At 47.9% G+C, this 25,196-nt stretch overlaps 1 protein-coding gene across 1 annotated transcript in view; it reads right to left on the bottom strand.

Moving 5' to 3' along the window:
* LOC131267468 (ankyrin repeat domain-containing protein 29) overlaps window positions 1-25,196 on the bottom strand; it is a 132,081-nt gene that overhangs the window by 7,781 nt on the left and 99,104 nt on the right. Inside the window, exon 3 of the mRNA XM_058270354.1 lies at window positions 994-1,092. Within this exon, the coding sequence (XP_058126337.1) occupies window positions 994-1,092 (99 nt within the window). The remainder of the gene's footprint in view (window positions 1-993; window positions 1,093-25,196) is intronic.

Genomic DNA, 25,196 nt, shown 5'->3' with positions numbered 1-25,196 from the left:
AAACCGTTCTGCTGTTCTTTTTGCCAGCGCACTAGCACTAAAAACTACTTTCCCGGACGGAAAAGGATGAAAGAGTGGAACAGTGGAGCAATGCCATACACATTAAAGGCGCTTGTCATCGTTCGCCATCGTTCTCGAACGAGGAGTTTTGATGTGTTTACATGCTTTCTGAGTTAACGGGTAACACAATTTATGCTTTTGGGATCCACGATGGGCGAGGGGGAGGAGTTAAATGTGAAAACTTTACGACAAACGATACCTCGGAGTGGTTGTTCGATGGCGCATTGACAAAGCTATGGCTCTTTGGTTTAGGAACAGGGTTTAATATATTTCAGAGGAGTGGAATCACCTCTCATCATTGTTGGCCTTTGTGAAATTGTGTAATAACAAGGTTTTTGATCAATATATTTCACGTATTTCTCTTTGTATGCTACCGGTTCTATGTTAATTTCTCAGTCCGGGTGAACGGATTCCACTCCGGGAAGGGAAGCTCATTAAAATAATACCAAATTCTATGGAAAGATCTCCCCAGCTAGAAATCATCCAATCGACGGCCCGGAAGGAATACCGGGAGCTTTCGGGAGCAAGGAAAAAAAAAATGGAAAGAATAATAATAAAATCGCATAAACCACGGTGAAACTGTAATAATTTTCCGAAATTCCACTTAGTGCGCGCGCTGTGCAAACCACTGTGGAGAGTTTTCCATTACATTTTTCATGCGCAAAAAGGGAATTCTGGGCCAAAAGCAGAAGCGGGGGGGGGGGGGGGGGGGGGGATGGGGGGAGGAAAAATCCTACCGACTTCCACAACCGTTTTCGTTCTGATCGCGGTCGGTTTTCTCTCATTTTCCGTGGAGTGAACACTATCGGTTCTTCTTGGGTGGCACTTGCTTTCCGTTCCTCTTTCTCTCTCACTCGCTTTTTCGCAAAATCCTAACGAATATTATAATTTGTATCACGTTTCCAAACGCCGCCCCATGTCCGGTGTACTTACCACTCGCCGGGCGTTCGGATCGGCACCCTGCTCCAGCAGCTCGATGACGCAAGCGGTATGTCCTCCGGCGGCCGCCAGGATTAACGGTGTCGTGTAGTCCTGTGCAAAAGGGAAGAAAATCACGCCAACGAATCGAGCCGAGCCGCGCGCGTGAAAGCAAACGGAAAAGAGTAGAATTAACGAACCAATGGATACTATTCTGGGTGGTGGAAATGGGGGAAGGAAAAAAAGGAAATTATTACACCCGGCGGTTGGAACACCATTTCTTCCCAGTAGCAAATAATCTTTCGGCCAACGTAGCATAAATGTGGGAAGAGAGAGTGAGGGAAAAAGCTGAGGAATTGGCAGAGGAAAAACAGGACTAAAAAAGCTTCGAGCTTCGAAGGACGCGCAAATTCACTACCAGCAAGTAGCAAACTATTTATTATGGCGTTTTCAATTTCCGTTCACACTTATAAATAAGTCCACCTCCCAACCACCCCCCTTTTCTCTCCTCAGCAGAGGTCATTTATCGAAAGATGAGTGGAGGCTCACGAAAGGAACCGGTGGCGCTTTTGGCGCAAAACTTCACACCAAAAAGGACCTCCACCACCACCACCACCGACCGAATCCGGCCAGCCGAAAGCCATCGGTCGTGCTAAATGAAATTATGTCCACCGGTTGGATGGGTTTTTAGCCGGAAAAGTGTCTTCGGTGAAAGCCAATCTTATTACCACTCGCTTTACCGGTGCGATGATTTCCAATTTTCCACGGATCCCTCCGTCTCGGGAAGTCGGCCGGCACGGAACGCGGCTCTAATGATGACACTTTGGTGGAATGGGTTGGAGAGTAAGGAGTACACTCTTTTACGCTCAGTTTCCACCGACCACCGATTTTCCCTCCCGCACTAAACAGTTAAAACTAGTGTTGTGCTTAATGAATCTTTTGGCGATATTCATTCATATGAATCTTTCACCTAAGATACGTTCCGATGGACTCATGAATCCTTGCGGATTCGAATCTTCAAAGCTTAATGAATCTTTCGAAACTTTAATGAATCTTCATGACTCTTTCATGGATCTGTCACGAATCTTATCGATTCTTTCAAATTCAGTTTGATTCAATGCGACAAAAAAAACAAGAGGTCCCTCAACCCATTTTTGGCTGGTGACTTTTCATCTGTCGAGGTGTCTTTAGGATTCATGAATCTCTCGACGAAAGATTCATGAATCCCTTATAAGGCAGAGATTCATTCAGATTCATGAATCTGAATCAGATTTACACAACTCTAGTTAAAACCCATCACCCACCGGAGCCGCTCTCTAGTAGGGTGTATTTTTAGATAAGCGGAAAAGCGTGCGAAAAATTTCCGCCATGGAAAGCATATTCGCTTAAGCACACACCGGTTTTTTTCTTCTTAATTTTATTTCTCTCCCGTACTCCCCGTTCAGGGGTAACTCTTTAAAAACCAACGATTTTAGGCCCCAGGACTCGCCTAAGTGGACACGAGCGTCGTTCGAAGGCGGTGGCCCAAAAATCGCAATAATATCTCAAGTGTCCTTAGCGACATCAGCGGCATGTCGTCGTCGTCGTCGTCGTCGTCGTCATCGTCGTTCGGTGCGCAACCGGAGTTGTGTTCCAGAAGTGGTCCCCATTCCATCGCCCAAGAAGCATTCTTTTTTTTCATCCAACTTCCCATTTCCCGGGAGGAAAGCCATTTTAGGCTCACGCTTAACAAAATTATGTCACAATCGGGAGCTGCACTCACTCTTTCGCCCGTTGCTTTTCAGCCCTTTTTCGACGGTTTTGTTTGTTAAGATTATACTGTTTGGCCGCGCGGAAAAATAATGGGAAGAGTGGTTCCCCGACATGGAAAATTTTAAAACACTACACACTCTAATGTAATTATTTAGTCAAAGTCATTCCGGTGCAATAACACAATGTGTAACGCTTCACTTTTGAGTGCGCCACATTACTTTTTTGTCCGTCAAGAGCTCACACCAAAAAGCTGATGTTGATGATAATGATAATGGTGATGCGACAGTTGGATTCCCGATTTTCCACCGGTTATACCGAAGGCCATCCGTCAACTTGGGTTTCCACTGGGCAGGAAAACGCACTAAAAACTCGATAAGGGAGGGGGAGGCGGCGGCACATTTGACAGCACTCGAGAAGAGAGGCTCGAAGAAGATGGACAACAAAAGATGGGAAGGAAGAAATTTTGTCGAAGGAAGGAAGAGGCAGGAAAAGCGGTTATCCTAACTGGTTTTTACGATGTTTCCGCCTTCGCGCGTCCAGAAGATCTTCATCCATTCACGAATCCTTGAGCCTCGTCTCGTCTCCACCGCCACACCACCCCCAGGCACCTCTCGGCTCTATCGTTCTGTGTTTCGCTCCGGCTCTAATTTAATTATGTCCCTAAATCTTCCCGAAAGCACTTTTCATTATACATCCTTCCTGTGCCGACGACCGGTGGGGGTGGGCCACATCCTTCCACCGAATGATTCATCATCGTAAGACGGCGGAAGTTCTTCGACTTCGAATTGGAAGAAGCCGCATGCCAAAGATTTACCGCCCACTCGGACCAGGACGACCCGGCCAGGGTTGGTTTTCGCGGCTTCGGTTCGCTTGTTCCGGGGGTTTGTGTTGTGTGTCATTTTGGAATAAATTAAAACCCTGCCCGTGCCCCCACCCGCTCCACCAACATTCCCGGGGAACGGCGAAGAAAATCAAATCCTTCTTCTTCCACTGACCGTGGTTTTTCCGCCCACTGGTGTTTTTTTTCCTCCTGTCTTTATTTGTTTCTTCCAGGTCGATAGGCGATCGAGAAAAATGTATTCACCAGCAACACCCACACCTACCTCAACACTGGCGGCGGTTGTGAAGGTTTACCCCACACCCAGGCGGTCGTGGACGGCGAAGTGAATAAATTTGGCGATTTTTAGATGATTGAAATTTTTCCTCCAATTTTCCACCCGCCGGCACCTCCTCCCTTGAGGGTTATATATATATATTTTCTCGGCGTGTTTTATTATTACTTTCTTTTGCCAGCGTATCAGGGGCAAAATTGGATTGTCTAATCACTCTTGGGCAGAAGTTTTGGACGCCGCGAAGAACTTTAACCTCTCGAGGCCAACGCCAACAAAACACCACCACAAACGGCCCGGGGGGCAACGAAGGAGGCAGGAGGAGGTTTCTTTTCACCTCCTTTTCTCGGAACGGAAGAAAGCAAGGCACCGTTGGTTTTTTGTTCTTCTTGGCCAAAGAGAAAGCACGCCACCGGCGAGCGGCTAAATATGGATTTCATTTCAGGAACTTTCTCCTTGCGGAAAACCTCTTCACCAAACGCGCAAAAGGAAACAAGGATTGGGCAGGGGGGCCATGATCTGATATGCTTCTACGAGCGCGAGAAAAAGGGCCGCATTTTCCGCTATCAGTGATTCTAATTTTCTCACCCTTTTTTGCCACCATTTCCCCTCGCGCGCGCTCCAACTTTTGTGCGTTAATCGCATGCTAAGCAATTAATTTGGACTTTGGGCTGCCGTGAAATAAAGTTCGATTGTTTTTGTTCACACAAAGCGAACGAGGATCGCTCGTTGGATAAATTCCCCTTTGGACGGAGGAGCAAAGTTTTGCTTTCAACGAAGATGAGCTCCTCTCGAAGAGGAGCAGCTTCATATTGTCAAATTTATACCCAGTGTTGTGCGTTATTCAAGCCAGATCGAGATTGTGATCACAAATCGAGGTAAATAATGATACCAGGCGGGTGTTTATCTTCCGTGTAGAATGCTAGCCGCCTAAAAAGGCATCCATTTACGGAACGACCGAAAGAGCACACTCGGTTCATTAAACATCTCCGTTCGGTTCTATTTTAAGCCCCATCAATATTAAACCGTAATGAGTATGTTACAGTCAAAAGCTCTCCGAGCTCTACAACCAAAAGCGCCGGCCATTTTTTGGGGGCCCGGGTTTCGCCCCCGGACCAGCGTGGTGGTAACTGATCCGTGTCCGTGGAAAAACGCCCCAAAATTCTAGTCCAACTCCATACCACGGTTCCCGTTCCGCCTCCCCTCCGCAACGCCGACGCAAACGTATCAATTTAATTATATTTGATTTTCATTTGATTATGTTTGCCTTTGTTTTATCTCCGCACGATCCCGGCTTTGGGAGTCGAGCCATCACTCCATTTGCTCCATGATGTCCAACCACCATGTGTGTTTAAGTTCGCGCCAGTGCACCATATGCGCTGCCATTGTGTTCTTTTTTTCTCGGGAAACTCGCGTAGCACGAGAATGGAGCAATGGTTTAGAACCAGAACCGTCAAGAATAGGTCCTAACATCCGCTCCTGAGTCGAGCAGGGAAGGTTGACCTCTCGCGAAGCGTTGAACTTCACAAACGGTGGAGCTAACCGAGTTATCATAATCATGTACCCAAACCGATCCCTAGATGCAGTTCCATGATTCCACATCCAGTTTGAATCTGGTTCCTCCCAAGAGGGTCCAGAGTTTACACGGATGGATGAGCTTAAAATGATGGGATCGCGAAGGTCCTTGCATTTCGTCAACTTTTAAATCCCAAAGAATCTGTATAAACAAGTTATCAAAAACTACATACAAAAGTTCTCAAACATAGAAGTAAATGAGTTAAACTGATGTGTTATTTATGTGCCCAGTACTGTAGCGTTTAATGGTGAGGTCATTGAAACAGCACTGTTCCATCAATGTTCGCCACGTGCAGGCTCCCATACCTGGGCATCGTCCTCCAAAGCGCACCGGCTTGATCCGACCAGACCATACCACGGACCGTTTATGAGAGCATTGAGGCGGACAATATCTTATTATACAATCATCAAATCTTGATAAGCACACGCAAACATACCTTCGCACACACAGACACTGGTTGTACGTGTGTGTGGGAGAATGGGTGGTCTATGACCTGCCCCGGAGGGATTTCGGAAGTAAGCCACCACTTGGCTCCGCGTATGTCCGGAACGGGAAGCAACGCCACAGAGGACGCCAACACCGGGAGCAGTATTTAGAAGTGATCCATTTTCCCCGTTTCCCAGCTTCACCTGTGCGCTGGTTCCTCTAGCCGGTCTAGAGCCAATGTTTGAGGACGCGAGATTCGCCAAAGTTTCTGGCGAAGGATATAACCAGGAGCACGCGAGGATATGCTTTGCATGATGATATTGATAGCTCGGTGATGTGTCCATCTAACTCTCCTGCTCTCGTGGCCGTTCTGCGCTAGTGTTTGTTGGTGTGTGGGAACTGTTAGTGCCCCAAGATCGTGCTCCGTTTGATAATCGACCCCGTGCCCTCACACCTCACCCCCTCCTATGGCGGGAAGGGTGAGAGAAATGGACTATCACATTATCCATTATTTTCAATTACCATATCAAATAAAGGCAGTTCCTCTCGCATCGTTCGCGGGTTCCGTGGCGCCGCGTTTGTTTGCGTTACCCTTGTCTGTCGCTCTATCATACACACACACACGCGCGAGAGGGCACACATCATCCCGTCACTCATTTCAGTGATTGTTTAGTCTTCTAAATCTCGCTGCAACCTAGGGAACGCCGGTGGAAAATCTCGGAACTGAAAAGAGCGGATAAATTCTCTTCCCGCAACCGAATTCGGATCCCAATCTGATCTGCGTTGCCATTTCCCGGGCACGTTTGCCCGAGAAGGCACGGTGGAAAAATCCTCCACCATCCTCGAAACCAGTGGCTGAAGCAGGTGAAATTTGAATTTCGGTCGAATTTTCTGGTGCCCATTTTGCTATTAGCCACACATCCACGGGAAAAAAAATCCGCCCATCCCGAAACGCTGACGCCATTCGAAAAATGGTCGACCGATTTTAATCTAAATTTTCCATCACAGCACCCGCGGTCCATGTCCCCCCCGAGGGGTTGCGGACGGCTAAAAGATGGCTTGAGTAAGCTTTTTGCTTAATTTAAAAATTAGTCGCAGGCTGCCGTTTCGTGGGACGAGAAGGTAAAAAAACCTAGCTGAAAATGTTCCGCTCTTGCGCCCTACCATGGCTCTTTCTGGCACCCGGTTGTTGGTTTTCCTCCTCCCATCCCCTACTGCCCTTATCATTTGATCTAATCTGTAGTAAATTGCGACACTTTTTTTCCCCCCGCCCGAGTTGGAAAGTAAATTGAAAAAATAAGATACTTCAAGACATCTCGATACCGAACGAGAAGAAAAAAAAAAACACGGTAATATTTGGGAGATTTCCTTAACCTTCTGTCGTTTTCAGGATTGTCATCGTTTCATGAAGGGTGGAAAATTCGTCGGATTTTCGTTTGCCTGCCGCTTTCCACTTTTTCCCGTGCTCCACTAATCGCTAATGACGGTCTGTAGCTGACGCTTGACTAACCATTTTTTGGACACACACACACACGCGAGCGCGCGATAGAGAATTTTCCACGGTATATACGTGCTTGTAGAGGACAGGGTACTGATTAGCTTCACGCTTTACAACTTCATGCGATGGAAGCAAGGTATCCTTTTTTGTGTCACTCCGATCTCACCACGTCCCGCGTCAAATATTGCCCCGTTTTTCCCGCCGAGCATGGCAATTTTCCGACCGTACCCCAGTATCATTGATGGCTTCATTAAACAAAAAAAAAGGCAACCCATTTTCACAAAATCCTAACCCCACGAAAGGTGCACACATGTGTGTGAGGCGGTCGATGGGTGTGAGTGTTTGTGCGTGCTTGGAATGGTTGGAAAAAAACCCTGACAAACATCTGCTCCCGGAAGTGGGCTCCCCACTCCCCCCTCACCGGCGTCGAAAAAAGGGCTCCGTTTGTTTGAGTTTTCCGAAACCGATCCTGAGCAACTAAACTTATCTTTTAATTGATTCTGTCAACGCGAAACCGGATTAAACCGGGATTCGTCGAACGTCGGCGGTTCACGGGGGGGGGGACCGGGAAAAGGATGAAAGCGGTTTTTCCAAGCACCCCAAAACTCTCACCGAACAAGCAAAGGGAGAGTGATGAGATGTTTTCGAGAAGTTTCGAGTATCGACGAGCTCCATTAAAACAGGATTTAGGATTATTGTTCGGTAGAAAAATCAACCTTTTTGTCTGGGCCTTGGGAGGATGAAGCTTTCCCGTCCTGAGTTCGCCAAAAGGGTTATCCAACATTTCAACCACCCGAACCGAACCGGGCGCTGATCCGAAAAGTATACATTTGTCTTTGTGAAGTTGGCACTTGTGATTTGAATATTTTACACACGCCGCTCACATTTGATTTTATTTTTTCGCTAGATCGTACGAGGGAAAGGTTAGTTAAATGTTTGATGTTTGCGAGAAAAATGCATCCTCCTTTAATCTATGGAGAAGATAAGTTAGTGGGTAAAATATCCACATCCACATCAGCCACAATTTTCTATTGATTGAGTGGTCTCATTTCCTTGGGTTCATTTCACTTTCCACGTTGAACTGCCCATAATTACAATTGATGAGAGGCCAGGTTTATCCAATCCTCTCAGCGTACATTTTAATTCAACAACATGCTGAAGTTAATAAATCCTGTTCTAAACCAGCCCGTTCGATAATAGGATGCCAATTTAATACCGAATTGGCGACACAAAAAAAAACACACACACACACACTCTCTCGTCGTTGATGGTTTGGCAATCCCTTGTAAATACAAGATTTTTGGCTGATTTATTCACCCTTTAAGCCGATGCCATTGGGGCGGCCATTCAAATGCCATGGGAATGTGTCACGAAAGATGGTTTGGCGCTTCTGACAGTTTTGTCTACTTAGCAGCTCAGCTTGAGTTGCGGCCTTTCTTTCCACCACGCGACCAACACTCAACAAAACGGCGTGTTGCATTTGATTATGCAAAGTCGGTGGACGTTCCAAACCCCAACCAAGGACGGAAGAAGGTCGGGAAAGAGCGGCAAATAATCGGTCTGACAAATTGTTGCTCATTGACTGCACGAAACGAACGAACGTCGAAGAACGAACGGTGGGTCCGGATAGTTACAATGAGGTAGGAATTTTCGGTTTTCTGATTGAAAAATGAATTTTCATAGCTCTTTCCGATAGGAGCTCCTATTTCTTGGCCCATTGACAAATTGCCAACAATTATGAGCTGCTGATTTCTTGCGCATCGTATCGGCGTGTGTGTGTGTGCGAGTTGTGGCGCAAGCCGTGTCGATGGTGCTAAAGGCCATCGACTGGTCAACCTCCCCGGGGGCTCGGATAGAACGTGGCGTGAATGATGGAACCTAGGAAACGCAAACCATCTCCCAGCAAACAACGAATCGAAAGGAGAAGAATTAAAATTCCGAAACCCTTCCCCGTGGCGGACGAGGGTGGGTGAGAGGGAGGAAAAATCCCACACCACACAAATGTTCAACGTTTTGTATCGGCAATTTGAAACATCAATCAACGAAACTAGAGGCGGACCTTTTTGGAGGAGGAGGAGGATTCAGTTACCCGGAGGCAACCCGAGGCAGCAGCATCGATGTTGTTTGTAAAGCCTTCGGAAAAGGGGGACGACCAGCAGCAGCAGCAGCGGTGGGAGGCTCACAACTGATCCATCCATCCATCTAACCCCCGGCTCCACAATGGAGATGGTTTTTTTCTTGCCTCCTTCCCCCCCCCCCCCGCCTTCCTTCCTTCTCCTTCGCGAGGACGCGACCTCGTGGCGTTGGAGGAGGCGTAGCAGAACGCGCATTTTTCTTTAATTAAAACATCAAACCTCGAACGGCGTGTGACACCCACATGAAACCCCCCCAACCCCCCCTTTCCCCACACTACCCCACACCACATTAAGTTAATGACGTGCGCTGGAGGGATACCGGGTACGTATGATGTGGTTTGGTATGGTTCTGGTTTTGACGGCCACTTCGCCATCTTTCGCCCTCAAACGAGAAAAAATAAAGTAACGAAATTGGAACCACAATTAAGCCATAAGCGTGGCGTGGAAACGATCATAATTTTTTACCCCCCAATGACCCCCCCATGCACCCTCGGAGGCGGGACCTTCTCCTCCCCATCCATGAAACGTCGATGGTGTTTGACGAGCTTTTGGCGGCTTTGAATCGAATCAGAACCGAAAACCGATAAGAGGCAAACACACACACACGCACACACAAGAGGAAAGACAAAACCAGCGGAAGAAAAATCAACTCCCATCACAACAGAAAGGAGAGAGAAAAAAAACATCCCCAAAAGAAACAGCTCTTAATCTATGTCGCGACTTAAGTAAAACAGTAAGGAGAAAAAAAAAATGTAGACTAACATCTAGGAAAGAAAATGACGAGAGAAAGAGAAAAAAAAAACGAAACAACCCGGGAAGGAAATTAAAATGGAAGAAAGAGTTACGGCAGCGCGCGGCCCCCGGAACGGTTGGAGCGCGCATAAAATGAAACAAAACTAAAGCACTGCGGGGTGATAAAATGGATAGAAAACACATGTCAAATCGTCCACTAAATCGGTGTTGAAAGCCTTGCGACATGGGGAAAGAGCAATAGAGAGTGGGGCCATAAAAATGGGTGATGGAAGTGGGTGAAGAAAAGATACCGAAGAAGAAGAAAAAGCTACAGAACGCCTCCCCATGGGCGCAAACTGGCCACTTCGCAGTGGAGAGTGGGCTGTTTTGTTTTTTTTTCCTTCCCGTGGGTTGAGATCTCGTAAAGGTCTTCGGAGGAGAACCGCGACATTCCCGGGGGGGTGCCAAGCCGCTGTGGAATGTGTGTGTGTGCCTCAGGTGACACCACGGTATGCCACGTACGGGGACATGCACTCACTCCGGGGCCACGGTCCGAGAAAATCCCAAACCCCCCGCTGCCGGGGAGAAGCTGTGGACGTCTTATGGCCGAAGCCGCCGCCGGAACCCGCCGTAAATAGATACCGAAATTAATATGTTAAACAAGCTGTTAAATTAGACGCAAATTAATAGAAACACTCGCTGCGGAACTGCCTCTTCGTGAGCATAAAATTATCATTAATAAGCGGGCCAACTCTCTCGCGCGCGTACCGAACGTCGTCGTCGGCTCGCGGATGGGCGAATGAATGGGAAGGAGAAAAATGTTCCGGCTGGAAGGAAGGAGGGCAGGAAGGCGAGTGGCTTTGGTGGCGGCACGAGGCTAAGCGTGAGTTAGCCCGAGGCTTAATTAGGCCACGAAACTTTGGAGGTTGTCTCGCAACGACACGCGGCGGCATTTGGGGCGTGTATTTCTTTCCTTCGTCCGGAGCGGTTAGGAACGATCTCCGGACCGTCCGGGATCGGTTCCGTCGGCGTGGCGTGATTTTGAAGCCGGGACCGGATTTTAAAACACAAAGAAAACTAGTTCAAAGAAGCTCAAGTTAGAGATGTTCTGCTTGGTGCGTGATGTTTGGGACGAAAATTAGCGAGGAATGCACCCAAGAACTGCAAGGAACTGTTCGAGAAAAGGATCGACCTCAAAAACACAGGCAGTTCCAGGAGCTACCAATCCCTCTCGACGCACAAAAAAACGGAACAGGTTGACACGGGAAGGCGCCCTCCAATATCCCTGCGGGAAGAAGAAGAACAGGCGGAAAACGTAACTGTAAAGGAAGAAGCCATGATTTGCCTTTTCCCGTGGGTACCGCCACGTTCGTGGCGAACGTTTGTGGTGCTCTTCGTTTTCTTTAAAGACGTGTCGGAAATTCGATCTCGCTCCGGTCCCCTCCAAGCTTTGGAGCGCTCGTTAATCCGTTTAGTGAAATCTTGTGTTGTCCGTTCAGCACTTCGCCAGAGAGGACGGCACCGGAGAGGGGTATGGAGTGCGGTGGGTCAGAAGCCTCCAACACCGACACCGCCGAGAGATCGAAGGCGATCCAATACGCCGAAACGAAGGGAAAATAACAAAAAACCCGAACCAACCGTGTTTGCCGCAAAGTGCTGGAAAGAGAAAGCTCCGCCGAGTCCGCTCTGTCCATTCCGGAGAATCAGGGCCGGAGGTCGAACTCGTCGCCGATCGATGTGGTTGACGTCGAAATAGCCAGCACCAAATATGGAGTACTATGGCGTGCCGTGGCGTGAAGCCATAGCGAGCCGGCGAGCACATAACCTCACAACGTTTGCGGGCCACAGCAAAGGGAGAGCGAGGGAGAGCGAGGGAGAGAGCGGGTGACCCCAACCCTGGGCCGGATGATCTCCGGCAATCGCGGCAAGATCCAATCGGCTCGGAGCGATCACCATTGGAACGGAATCGGATCGTGATCGGCCAGTTTGGTCCACCCGTAATATTGTTTTCTTTTCCGCCCATCGTCTTTCTTCCCGATCGTGCAGGAATGTGGCCGAAAGAGGACCACGACCGACCACTACTCCCCCGCACACGCACCCTCATTCCATTCAAACCAAACTCCCTCCCCACCCACCTCCATATGCGCGTGCAAAGAAATGTCGATAATTTTGACACATACCTTGACGAGATAATTATCAATTTGCTCCAAGCTCCGGAGTCCCGGTGGTGGGTGCGAGTGCGTGGGCGGGATGGAGTTGGGTCTGGTGAAATGTACACCTCTATCGCCCGCTCACCTTTCCTCTCCTCGGAACGATCCTCGGGCCCGATCCGGGTTTGGCAGTTTCGGGATTATTTCGTTAACCGGCCCTCTCGTCGCGGCACGCCAAAGTCGTGAGGATCGGACAAACAAACGGAAACGGGAATGGAAACCTGAACCGCTTTCCCCGGGGCCGCCACCGCCGCCGCTGGGGTCAGATTAAAAGTGTGTGGGGGTTTAGTTTTTGTTTTGATAATTGCGAATGTCCTCACGGGCAAACAAAACATCCACGGAAATGAGTTGTGCGCGGGGCAAAGTAGGAGAAATAAAGGTAAACACAAACAGTACATCGTATTTGACAAGTGGACTCTCATTTTTAATCCTTTCCGCCGCCGGCCGGGAACTTGGTGTTCATTTGAAGTCCAGTTTCATACCACGCTCTGCCTCTCCTTCGAACCGTACCAAAAAAAAAACCACACATACACGTTTATTCCGTTACCTTATTTCCATTCCGCTCGCTTGGTTCCATTTGATATGATTTTTCCTTTTTTTTATTCTTTCGTCGTCTTTTCCTTTCTTCGATCGCTCGATTCCCGCTCTCTCTTCACAACGCCTTTCGGGCCCCCGGATCGGCCGGAGCGACGAGCGGATCATCATAATAAATTTCATTATTTATGATGGCTCGTTTGGATTAACAACCACCCCTCCACTCCCCAGCCGATTTCCTCCCTCCCCGCCCGATCGTCAACCCATTTACCTTTTTCCGTTGATCACGACAAATTTTCGGTGTATTAGTTGAACCCGAAACCAGTCGCACACGGCGTCTCAAACAACACCTTTTTTTATGCTGATCGGTTTTCTCGACCCCCCCTTGCTTCCCTCGACCATTTCTCTTCATCATCCACGCTTTGTTGATCGCGCGGAGCTCGAAATTCCCCAGCATCCCAAAACGGAATCGCGAACGGTGGATTCGATCCGGGCGGATCATCGGTCAGCGGTGGCGGCGGCAGGGCGGCCCGGTTCGGTTCCATCCATCGATCAATCGACCGATTGACCCGCGATCCGTTCCGTTCCGTTCCCTTTCGGTTTTCGGAGCGCTCGCTCCCTTGTCATCGTCCGGCCGGAATTCTACTGTACGCACCTCAACAACTCTTTGAGCCGAAACACCCTTGTTTTTTTTTTTTGGTTGCTCTTTCGAATGCCGAATGCACTCGCAAGTGCAGCGCGCTCGCTTTTATGATGCCCGACATTGCTCGATGATATTTTCAACGCAAATTCGTTCCGCAGATCGAATTTTCGAAAGCCACTCGATGGGATGTCGTTGGAACTTTGGAAGCTTTTTAAAGGGTCTCTTTAATTCTAAGGATAGCAAAAGAATCTAGCGATCCTTCAAATTCACACAAAAGGTATCCGAGAACAAATACCTCCTCTTATAAATCCATGTTAGACATCCTTTACCTATGCTCTTACAGTGAAACATAAAACTGCTAGTACCATCGCGCGGGACCTTTCCTGGAGCCGGGATTAATGTGTGTTTGATTAGACCAAACGAGTTCCAATCGAGTACCGAGCAAGAGACTCCATTGCGATAACGAAAATAAATAACCATGAATCAGACGCAAATCAAAAGAGGGCAACATGACAAAGTGGCGTTCGATCGTGTCCCTTTTCCTTCCCGATACCGTAACCTCCCAGCATATTTTCCCCCCCCCTACGTCTTTGAAACACTGAATAATGGGATAATGCTATGCTGTGACGACAATCACGAATCACGACGACGGCGATCGCCGATCTCTCTTCAATCACACAATTATTTCCAAAAATGCATAAAAACGATCGCCGCCGCCGCGATGATGATCGTTCGATGGAGGAAACAAACAAAAAACGGGTCGCGATTCGAACGAATGGAAACGAATAAATATTATCTTTAGTGAGGTCCGGGGCTGAGCTGAGATGAGTTGACGCTTTTGGCACCTCGTTCCTTTACCTTTTTTCCATTTCGGCTTCAAACCAGCCAACCCCGAAACGGATCATTTCCAGATCAAGACGCACGAAAGATGGAGATAAAATAATAATAGCCGATCGAAAGAAAAACAAGATATTCCACCATCGGCCGACATTTCACAAAAGGGCACAATCAATATAGAACGGGATGGGTCTGGAGCATTTGTACCACCACCACTTCTTCTATTGAGTGGGGGGGGTGAAAAGATTTCCTCGAAGCATAATCATCCCTCCTCCCCAAAGCTGGAGAAATGGAGAGCTCGTTGATGATCGAGAGTAAATAAATGTAAATGCCACTAGCCTCTAATCATTCGGGGCGATACAGTTTCCCGCAGGTCCTCCCCCCCCCCCACCATTTCCACACCATGTTTACAAATAAAGATAATCAACCAACCAACCCTACTGCCGAGGCTCGGACCACGTCCTAACACCTTTGACTACATCGATTTTGGACATTCACGACCGAACCGATATGCGGCACGCTCTTTTCTTTCCCGTGCGTTCTATTCTTTCGAAATTTTCCTACCCCCTCTCTCACACCGAAAAATCTCTCTGGTCCCAGGTCTGCGTGGAAAATCTATTCCCACCAGATGGGGCCGCCGCACGTTGGGTTCGCATATATGGGTTCGAAAATAAACAGAGACGAGAGGCGCACCAAACGCATCGTGATGTTGTTACGCTTTGATCTATGGAGCATAACGAAAGTGGGTGAAAAAGAATAGGGGAAAAAAGTCCTCCTATAAAACAAAACATACACACACTCACTCACAGAGAGACCCTAGCAGTCCTTTGGAGGTGATCGGAAACCATAACAAAAGGCCGCCCCATGAATCATAGCTCTATTTATGAAGTCTGGCATCTTGGGGCTCGCGTCGTCTTCGAGAGACGCGTCCCGAAAAGTTGAACCACGCGCGTTGTGCGGATTGAGATTGCGTTTGAAAGGTTCGATCGCGGGCCTCTCTGGCTTTGCAAGAAGTTTGGTTTAAGCGACCTTAGAGATTCCTCGCAACGCACCAGAAGAAAGAGGGAGGGAGAAAGAGCGAGAGAGAAACGTTTACTTGTCATGCAGATGAGGAGGGCAGCTTTTTTATTGAAATTTATCGCAATCCTAATATGGCACCGTAGACGAGACGTATGCAGATTAATTTCCCCCCCTCTCTCCAACGGTTCATGTCGAGACGCTCCAAGAAAAAGAAGCATTTGAAGCTTTACATGGTATTAATTTACCAAGCCCCCCATCCCCCCGTTCGGGCTAATTGAAAGGTCAAATTGCAATTTTGAATGCCCATTTCAATCATTATTGAACCATTAAACCAACATTCTCAACTCTTCCGGGGCAAAGCGCGCCTTCGAACGATAAAAAGCCGCAATAAAATGGATTTTCCTCCAACGAGTGCAACTTCTTTCTTTGCGACGCGATAACCGCTTTCCAATCAAAAAGGCCTCCACTCACTCCGCGAAGGTCCGCCACAAGAGAGTTAATCCCATTATCCAAACAGAACTTGCCCCACATTCCGGGTTATCCTATCCCGGCCGGCCGGCAATTTCCCCCGGTGGCCAGTCAATTTCTTTGACCCGCACACCAGGCACCTTTGGGTGTCGGAAGTATTCGAATGGAACGGTCACGATAACAGCCAAGCCCAGCCCTATCACCAACCGCGGACAGGATAATATCGATCAAATATATTTGACCAGACCAATTGAATCCGATTCAGACCGTTTGAGGGGCAAGATATGGGGGGAGGGGAGGTGTCTTGGGGGGCCCTAAATACTGACCAACGTGAAAGTACTTGGCCTTTCTCTGCCTGCTCGCTTTATGATTATCATTCATGCCTTTTCCCTCTTCGCTCCAAGGGTGGCTTTTTCCCCTCACTCCACTCGAGGCCAAATGATAACTAGTGTGGATGTGGATTGGGGAGTTGGGTTGGGAGGCCGTCGTCCGGCCAGTCCGACCAAGTCGACCCTTCGGCCTCCCCTCCGAGCCGAGATCACTATCAGAAATTGAGTTGGTGCGGTGAGGGTGGGGTGCTCATCGATGGGGGGGGACAACACTCACCCTCGCAAGTCGCGCACCGCTGCGGAATGAATGACCACTCCCGAGAAGGGAGATGGATTGCGGCGGCCCGCCGCGGTAGAAGGCCATACATCAAAACATAAAAATAGAAAGAAAATAAAAACCGTCTCGAAGACGACGACGAAACTGGCGACGGACGGCGACCGACCGCGAAGTGAAACCAAATCAGAAAACATGCAGAAACCAATCAATAATTTATTGTGTGCCGGGCTTTATCTTGCCACCCCTCCACGACCCCACTCGTTAGGCCTCTTTCTCTCTCCCTCTCTATCTTGGTTGCAAAAGAAGCCTCCCTCGTTGATCCTTCCGTTGGTCAGCGTCCCAGGAAGGGGGGAGGGGAGGAACGCGGGCCCTTATTCCCCACAACAGCCCGGCACACAATGCAATCGGGGCTCTTGATCGCGAAGTTTTGGGCATCTGATTAAGGGAGAGATGGAGCGCATACGGAATGACGCTTGCGAAAAATAAATGCACGTCCGAACGGGGAGGGGTTGGGTCGCGGTTAGAGGTGGGAAAAAGGTATGCCCGTTTTTTTTTTGCAAATCGCTTTGGCGACCGGTCCATATTTGGACGGTCACTCACACACACACACAGCCATTCGATAAAAGAAGGGAAACAACGCCGGAACGCCCGGATGCAGATCCGCGGGATAAATTCACACCAGCCCTCATCGAAGGGTGATCGGCGGGCTTGGGGGGAAAGGGAGTGGGTGTGCGCCGTGAGCTTTAAGCTGGGAATATCTAACCACCCTCCATCCCCTCTACAATGGCACGCATAACGCAGCAAAAGGTACGGGCAAACGGAACAAAAGCGTCCGAAAAAAGCCACCCTCTCGAAAGGGGGTGGGTGAAGGGGGGGGAGGATCGCGATCGGGACACGGACCGCGGAACGTTGCTCTGGTGGGATTTCAGCACGGACCAAAATAATAATCATCCCTTCGGTGCCGATGATCCTGACACGCGGGCCCGTTCGGGTCGCTTTTCTTCCGACAAACCACGTTCGATAGCCTAAGAAGGGTATAAGGTGAGGCGGCTAAGGAAGGGGAGGGAGTAGGATGCTACGACAGTACAATGTGTGTCGTGATCGAGGGAATTTGAATAGCGAAAAAGAGAGAGAAGGGGAGGGTGACTTTCGGAGAGTGACCACCACAATGCCAAATTTGTTTCATTTTCGTTTTTGCCTTCCGCGAACGGAGCTATCTCAGCTTCAGCTATGTTTCGGAGGGAGGCCTATGCCAATGTTGTAAAACCGATGTCGTGGCTAGTGAAACAAAACAAACTGGCGAATGAAAAAAAAAAATGGAAAATAACTTTCCCACAAACGTCCTATCCGAGAGCCCCCTTGCACACCTTCTTTCCACATCCTAGAGAGAGAGGGTTTTTCTTTTTGAAATTTTGGATGAAGCATTGTTATGCTGCCGCGAAATATCTTCACCCCCCGACGTAAACCGTGACGTGACCCGTGGAAACACGAATTTCGATTGTCTTTGAAGTGATTGTAGAGAGCAATGCAATGGAGGAGGCATAGACATATGAAGGATGAAAAACACGATCCGTAAGTAGAGAGAGTTATTCCATAGAAAGTGTAGTTTAAAATTTACACTAAACAAATCCTCCAAACTTTGGACAACATTTATCAGCAGAGTAGTCACCCTACTAATTGAAATCGTGCCAGTGAACTGTGTTGGCTCCCCTGCTGTGACTTCTCAGCCCTGATCTCAAACGGTTTCTCCTTCGATTCGATTGTCATCAACAACGGCAAGTTGCATCCAGCTTCTGCCTGGTCGTGGCGAGTGTGAGCTGCTTCGGGAACCGATCCGCACGGCGATACGAACATCATCCCAAACATCCCACACCGCGCCAACGGGCCAAAGTGGTTCGGTAGTTTGTTCGACCGAACCGTGAAAAGTTGTTTTTCGAACTTGTTTTCCCTCACAAACGCCCGCCGCCACCCTCGATCGCGGGCCACACAATTCGAACTCGACTCTTTCAACTGCTCCTCTCGGGGTTCTATTCATAAACGGTGGCGATACAATGTTGAAGCACCATTCGTTTAATCGCGCGATACGATACGGGTCTAGGATTATCCCACGGTTTTCGTTTTTTTTGTGTCCGCCCTGTTGTTGTGTTTGTTGGATGTATGCTTTTTTACAACTCCTTATTTTGTTGGCAAACAGAAGCACATACGGAAGATAAATTAACCTCCCTCTTCAAGCACAGCCTTGAAGTATCACTGGCTTGGCATTCAAAACGATACGGATCTTTTTTTTGGAGCATCCATTATATCTTTTTGTACCAAAACCGTTTTCAAGTGCCATCTACAATTTAAACATTTATTCTTTTTTATGTTTCTTACATTAGTGAAAATAGGCAAAAAAGTGGAAATTAAAATTGAATTTAGAACGCACAAAATTATGTACAAAAGAAAACAAGAATGTTCTTAACTCAAGTACATGTTTTTGAGAGTATTGACAAGAACTGTTTCTTCGTCTCTTAACCCTTTCGACGACCAAGGGAAATATTTTTCCCATCCACATAACTCGTTGCTGTTTGTTCAACTATTATCAAAACGATACTTTTGAAACGAAACATCAAAGAAAACATTATGGCAGAGGCGGCAAATGTCTTTCTGAACGAAAAAACAAAAGAGAACTATCAAAATTAATTGCTCCAAAACCAAACAATTCAACCAACAACAACAACTTAGTAATTGGGAAGACTTGATGAATTTATAATTTTTTTACAGAAATGGCTAAGATCTTTTTTTTTGAGAATTTTTAATATGTAATTTGTATTGGAAAGCAACTAAAAGAAATTCCGATATCATAACTATACTCGTCGTTTATTTACAGTTATGGTCCATAGGGACAATATTTCCCAAGAAATTATAAAAAAAACCTACACAGACTGGTGGTATTCTCTTATTTTACAATTTTTTTTTTCGACGATATTCTCTTATATCTGGTGATATTCTCATATTTTACACCCCAAAAAGCCAAAATATTGTGTTGTTTTGCCAATTTTAGATCCTGAAAGGGAAAAAAAACAACTTCCTTGATTAATATCTTAAAATGGATTATTAATCAATTCGGACGAGGTAAAACAACATTCGTGTGGAACGAATCAAACACATTTTCTATTGCTCTTGCGTCCCTATTCTTCCCACACTTTATATGGTTTACTTTAGTGGCTGTCAATAAATACCGAACCAACATAACACAAAACCCCGGCTACCGAAGGAACATATTCAAAAACGTAATAATAGCTTCCGTACCACCGATCGTCGTCGTCGACAAATCGAAGCTGGATCGTTTTGTCCTACGTTCATCCCCGTTCGTCCCCCCACCGAAACATCCGAAACAATTGTCTGCCAAGACAAGATGTCGGTAAATATTCAACACAACACAAGCAATGCAAGCACACAACCACGACCAGGAAAGAAAGATTCCGGTAGCCATACAAAAGCCGCTGACAAGGACACGACACCGCGACACACGTTTCGGTTCGAGGCGATGTTGGCGTGTGTGCTTTTCATCTTCACCGTTTCCCCTTTGCCTCCCCACCAACGGGTTGGGTGGTGGTGGGTTGAGAAAATTTGATTCATTCTGTCGATTTTGATAAATTATCACATATTTCGAACGAACGACGCTCGGTGACGCTCGAACGATCGCTCGAACCGATCCGTAAACGCGTCCTTGTCCTTCCTGTCCTTCGCCCTTCGAACGATGACGCTGAATGAGTGCATGAATGTAGGGAAGATGAATTCCGATCGCCGAATCGGAGGAATAAAAAACTTAAACCAACCACACCTTGGCCAAGGCGAGTTAGTCGCGGGGGGTTTGGTTTGGTTTCTTTCTTCCCGCGGGTAAGTGTGTTGTGTGTTTCCTTCCCCGAGTTGCTGGTTGTCGTTTCTCACGCCCATCCTCCCCCTTTCCCCCCCAAACGTCGTCATGCTACGAAGCGCGTGGCGCATTATCGCGGCGAGTTTCTCGCACTCCGGGGCTACCGGATTCAACAACGGCGCGTTGATGCTGAACCCCCGGACCAGCAGCAAAACTCGCGGAACTCGCGCCGGGGAATTCTATCGATGACTTTTCGTCCCTTCTCTCACTCTCTCTCCTCGCGCAACAACATCGTTTCATTTTGATGGATGACAAAGCAACAGTAGCGACAGGCAACGACAGCACATGGCGCACACGCGGTCGCGGTCACCGGGAAAAGCCCCTGGCGAGGACCACCATCATTCCTCCTCCCCCCCGTGGCGGGGAGGGACACACCACGATGATGGCAGGCGCGGCGGGCAAAACAATAAAAAGAGCGGGAGAAACGAAACGAAACGATCAGCGAAAAAAAAAGGAAAAAATTGAAAAATAAAATAAAACACGAGTAGCACTCTGACTCCCTTTCCGAGCCTCCAGAATTTACCTCAGAGGGTGGTACCCGCTTCCTCCCACCAAGGGGCGGAGGAGGGAGTGGAGGATACCGAGGGTGTATTATTTAAATTTATTTAACGTTGGCTGCATGCTGCGCGATCGCCGGATGCCCACCATCATCATCATCATCCTCGATGGCAATCGAACGTCATCGAGGCATCGTGGAACTTCGCGGGTGCCAAAGAAGAGCACCACACCCCACCCCACACTCCAAAATGAAAAGCTTTTCTTCGATTCGGGGTGAAAAAAATAAAATAAAAGTGCACGCCACTTCCGAAGGGCACGCCTGATTCAATCTCACTTTAACCTTGTCCTATGCGAGGCTTCGGCTTGATATTGCCTTTTTTACTTTCATACTCTCACTTCCCACATTGTGCTCGCCGCGGAAAGCGCTCAATGTGCACAAACGCAAAAGGACGACGACGACGACGACGGCGAGCAAAAGGATTTATTTGTTTCACCAAACTCAACATTGTCACGACGGCGGCAAGCGGCGCAATATTGGAACATTATTATAAAAGCATCAACGCAACGAAACGAAACGAAACCGAAACGGAACGGAACGGAACGTAAATAAACAAATAAAACCGTACAAAAAGCAACACGCCGTGGGGTGAGTGCTTTTACCGTCGATGTCATCATAACGATAAGTGATCGAAAAAAGTGTGATAGAAACCGGGAACTAGGACAAAGGGCAAAAAAAAAAACAAGTCAAATCCCAGCTGGGAATGGGAAACTCTGCTATATTTAGTCCGTGGGCCCCGCGTCGTGGTGTGCTGATCAATTGATGAGTAATTGAAAACATTTTAGATATCACCATGTTCCATCGGGGCGGTTTTTTAACTACTTTTCTGTTCTGATGCTGATACCCTTCTCCCCTCCTTCCTCCAATCCCCCGGCTTCCATCGGTGTTGGACGGGGATGATTTTAACCTTTATTCTATTACTATTCACGAAAACTCAATCGGTGTTGCGCCGATGATGCCGTCGTGCGGCGCGTTCCGAAGCCAAAACTACAACAAAGCAAATAGAATTTTCACAGCCCACGATCGGGGGGGGGTCTGCGAAGGGAAAATAGATGAAAATTTGAATAGAATAGAGAAAGGATGTTTGTTGCCGCGTGACGTGTCGATTTATGCGCCCGATTTTATTTTTTTTTTCTGTTCGTTCGTTTGTTGCCTTTATGCTTTCGTGCCATTTTTCCCACCGTACCGTGAATCCTATTTTTTGTTGAGGTGTGTGTTTGTTTGTGTGACGGAGTGTTGAATCGGGGGATACACGGATGATTAGAGAGAAAAACGCGCGCTGTTTTTTCGGCTGCCCGGAGTTAGAATCCTCTCCCCGCCCGAACACCTTTTTTCGGGTGGTGATCCAACAACAACATCAACAACATCACCGGGGTGGACACAATGTTTATTTAATGTCAAAAGGGGTGGTGGCGGTATATCGCGAGAATCTAATCACGAGTGTCACGAGTTTGATTTCTGGCGAACACGATCCGAATCGGGATATTCATTGTGGTGTTCACTCTTTCTCTGGTTTTTCCCGCGCGAGTTCTTTGCGCTTTACAAAAGATTTGACGCGTCATCACATCGATGCCAGCAAAGGAGGAGGTTGAGAATACATCAAACAATTTCGAAGTCTGAAATTGATCCTCACGATCCGATTCTTCTCGGCAAGCATCTTTTCTTTTACAAGCGCTCTTCCCTTAAATTCCTCAAGAAGGACATGAAAAAGCACCGAAAGCATTTCCAAAACATGAGAATATTTATGAACCTCCGTCGCCGGGAAATGTAGAGCACCGGAACGGTCCCAGGTAATGTCATAATGTCGGGCTTGGCCTGGCAACGCCACTCCGCTGGCAAAGCAGCGGAGCACACACATCGATCAAAATTATTGGCCGAACTTTGAAAATGTCCTCTCCGGCACACATTATGAAGTGGGTCATAATATTGCTGGCAAAATAAAATAATATAAAACCGGCAGGAACCGGGCAACCGGGTGCTGGTTAGTCGCCATTTGAGAACTTTTCGCCGGTGCGGCCGGTGCAAAGTTTATAAGCCAGTTTCGGACAATTTCATTAAAAATTCACTATATATTGTGTAAAAATAGTGACCCAACCGAGGTCGGGGCGGAAACCGAAGAAGGGGGATTTGCGGGAACGAGGTCCGAAGGAAGGGAAATTATGTGTTTATTATGCGACGTGGCACAGTGATGGCCATAAGAATCGGGCTCAAAATGGAATGGCTTTTCGATGAAAATACTTGTTGAAGGACAGCGATATAAAGCGCCATTAAAAGTCGGCCCAATTCAATCAACGAGAAACCAAAGCAGCTACTCCAGGGCGAACAATTTGTCTCAAAGCCAATAGGGCATGGCGATGGTGAAGAGTCCTTTGGATGGTCATCCCCTTCGGGGAAAACAAGGACTCCATTATTCCACCCGACAAAGTCAAAGAAAAGGGGAAGATGTGGAAAAACGAAACCCGGCGTGAAATGAAAATGATGCATCCCCCTGTGGACACACGGACGGGGAGGAATTGTGGGATTGGCCTTGGCATGGAAGGTGAGGGCGGAGGGGAAAATGTAAAAAAAAAGTTTAAGGAAAATGAGCTCCGTCCTTGTGCAACAAAAACGCCACACGTTGTTACAATGGCGAACGGAAGTGGCGACAAACCAGCGATGGTCACGTGGCCAATAAGGATATGACTTTTCTCCTGCCATACACGGCGTCGTTTACAGTATCATGGTTCGCTTCGTGCCGAGATTTGTTACCGTGCGGCACGTTCTCGTTGTGTGTGTGTGTGTGTGTGTGAATAAACCATACCGTATTACGATGTTACTGGGTTCCATTCTCTTTCACTCTTTAGGCGGGTTGCCATTGGAAGACGGACGCCACACCGACCTGGCAACATCAAAGGGAAAACTTCTGTAACCACATCGCACGGAAAACCATACATACACACACACACACACAGACACACATAGCAACGGGAGGAAAACGATGCTTTGTGTTGTGTGCACTTCCGTAAAGTCAAACGTCAACCTCTAGCCAATGACGATGGTCATTCGAATGGTTTTGCTGGACGTCCGAAGGTTCGAAGGTAACCGGGGCTCTCTCCCTTCGATCCGGGAAAAGTAAGAACTTCCACAACACGGATCGAGCGAAAGCTTTGTTCCCGGTGAAGCCGGGCGGTTCTGGACGATTGGACGTAATGAAACAACGCCCGGGACCAACGAAAATGCAATTAGTTATTAGGTTAGTCGTATCAACTTCCGGAGTTTTCCAGCTCGACGATACGACGCACTGCACTGGGTGTCGCGGACTCGGTAGTAAAACCTTGGAGTTCGCTTGTGCTATTATCGCACGGTTTTCCAACTCTCCAACTTCCACAACAATACACGCGGGCCAAACACATTACCAGCAGCGAAGGTCGTGATACTGGAAGGGAACATGACCTCCGTTCTGCCGACTCCGAGGGAACACACAATAGAGAGCCGAGTCTCGTCAACCATTCCTAGTAGTCGCCACGGTCCGTGGTTGACGTGGACTTAACTTCACGGTTCATTAGCGTAGCTCCCCCACGACGTTCCTTTCCCGCAGTATGGTCTGTGATGAGTTGAGTTTCACATGGATGCCGTGAGTTTGTGGGCACGGACTTCCGAGTTCCAGTCTACACTATATGTTTGACCACCTCGTGTATGTGTCCCTCGTACCTGGATTGCACACTCTCCATTAAACGCGGTGTGCGAGCCTTTAGCTGGGCACACTTTCAACACATCTGGACGATGAAGGTTTCCTCCAGATATACTCGACTCCGTCGGAAGGTGCGCGAATGACGATCCGAGGTGTAGCGACCTGAGCGCCGCTAGGGCACTCCCGACAGCGAAAAAGAGCGAGGAGATGTTTATACTAATCAATTAAGTTAATTGCGATCGCTTTGCTCAAAAGCCAATCACCATCCCGAACGAAGAACGCTTTCTCCATCGTCTCGTAGCTTACGTTCACGTTCAAGAGGCCACGTACTGGAACTTCTTAGAACTCAATAAATGATATACGTACATTCACGAGAGACGAGAGAAGTCAGCACCCAAAGCATGACGATATGAATTTTCCCCTTTTCCTTTTAATCATTTCCTTCATTTCAAGTACCTTCAAACTAGTTTCCTATACACCAGTCGTACACTTTGAACTTTACGGCGATGGAGTAAATACATCTCATA

Source organism: Anopheles coustani, chromosome 2, assembly GCF_943734705.1.
Source record: "Anopheles coustani chromosome 2, idAnoCousDA_361_x.2, whole genome shotgun sequence".
Taxonomy (NCBI): Eukaryota; Metazoa; Arthropoda; class Insecta; order Diptera; family Culicidae; genus Anopheles; species Anopheles coustani.
The sequence above is the reverse complement of the archived record's forward strand: the minus strand, read 5'-3'. Positions and strand labels throughout refer to the sequence as shown.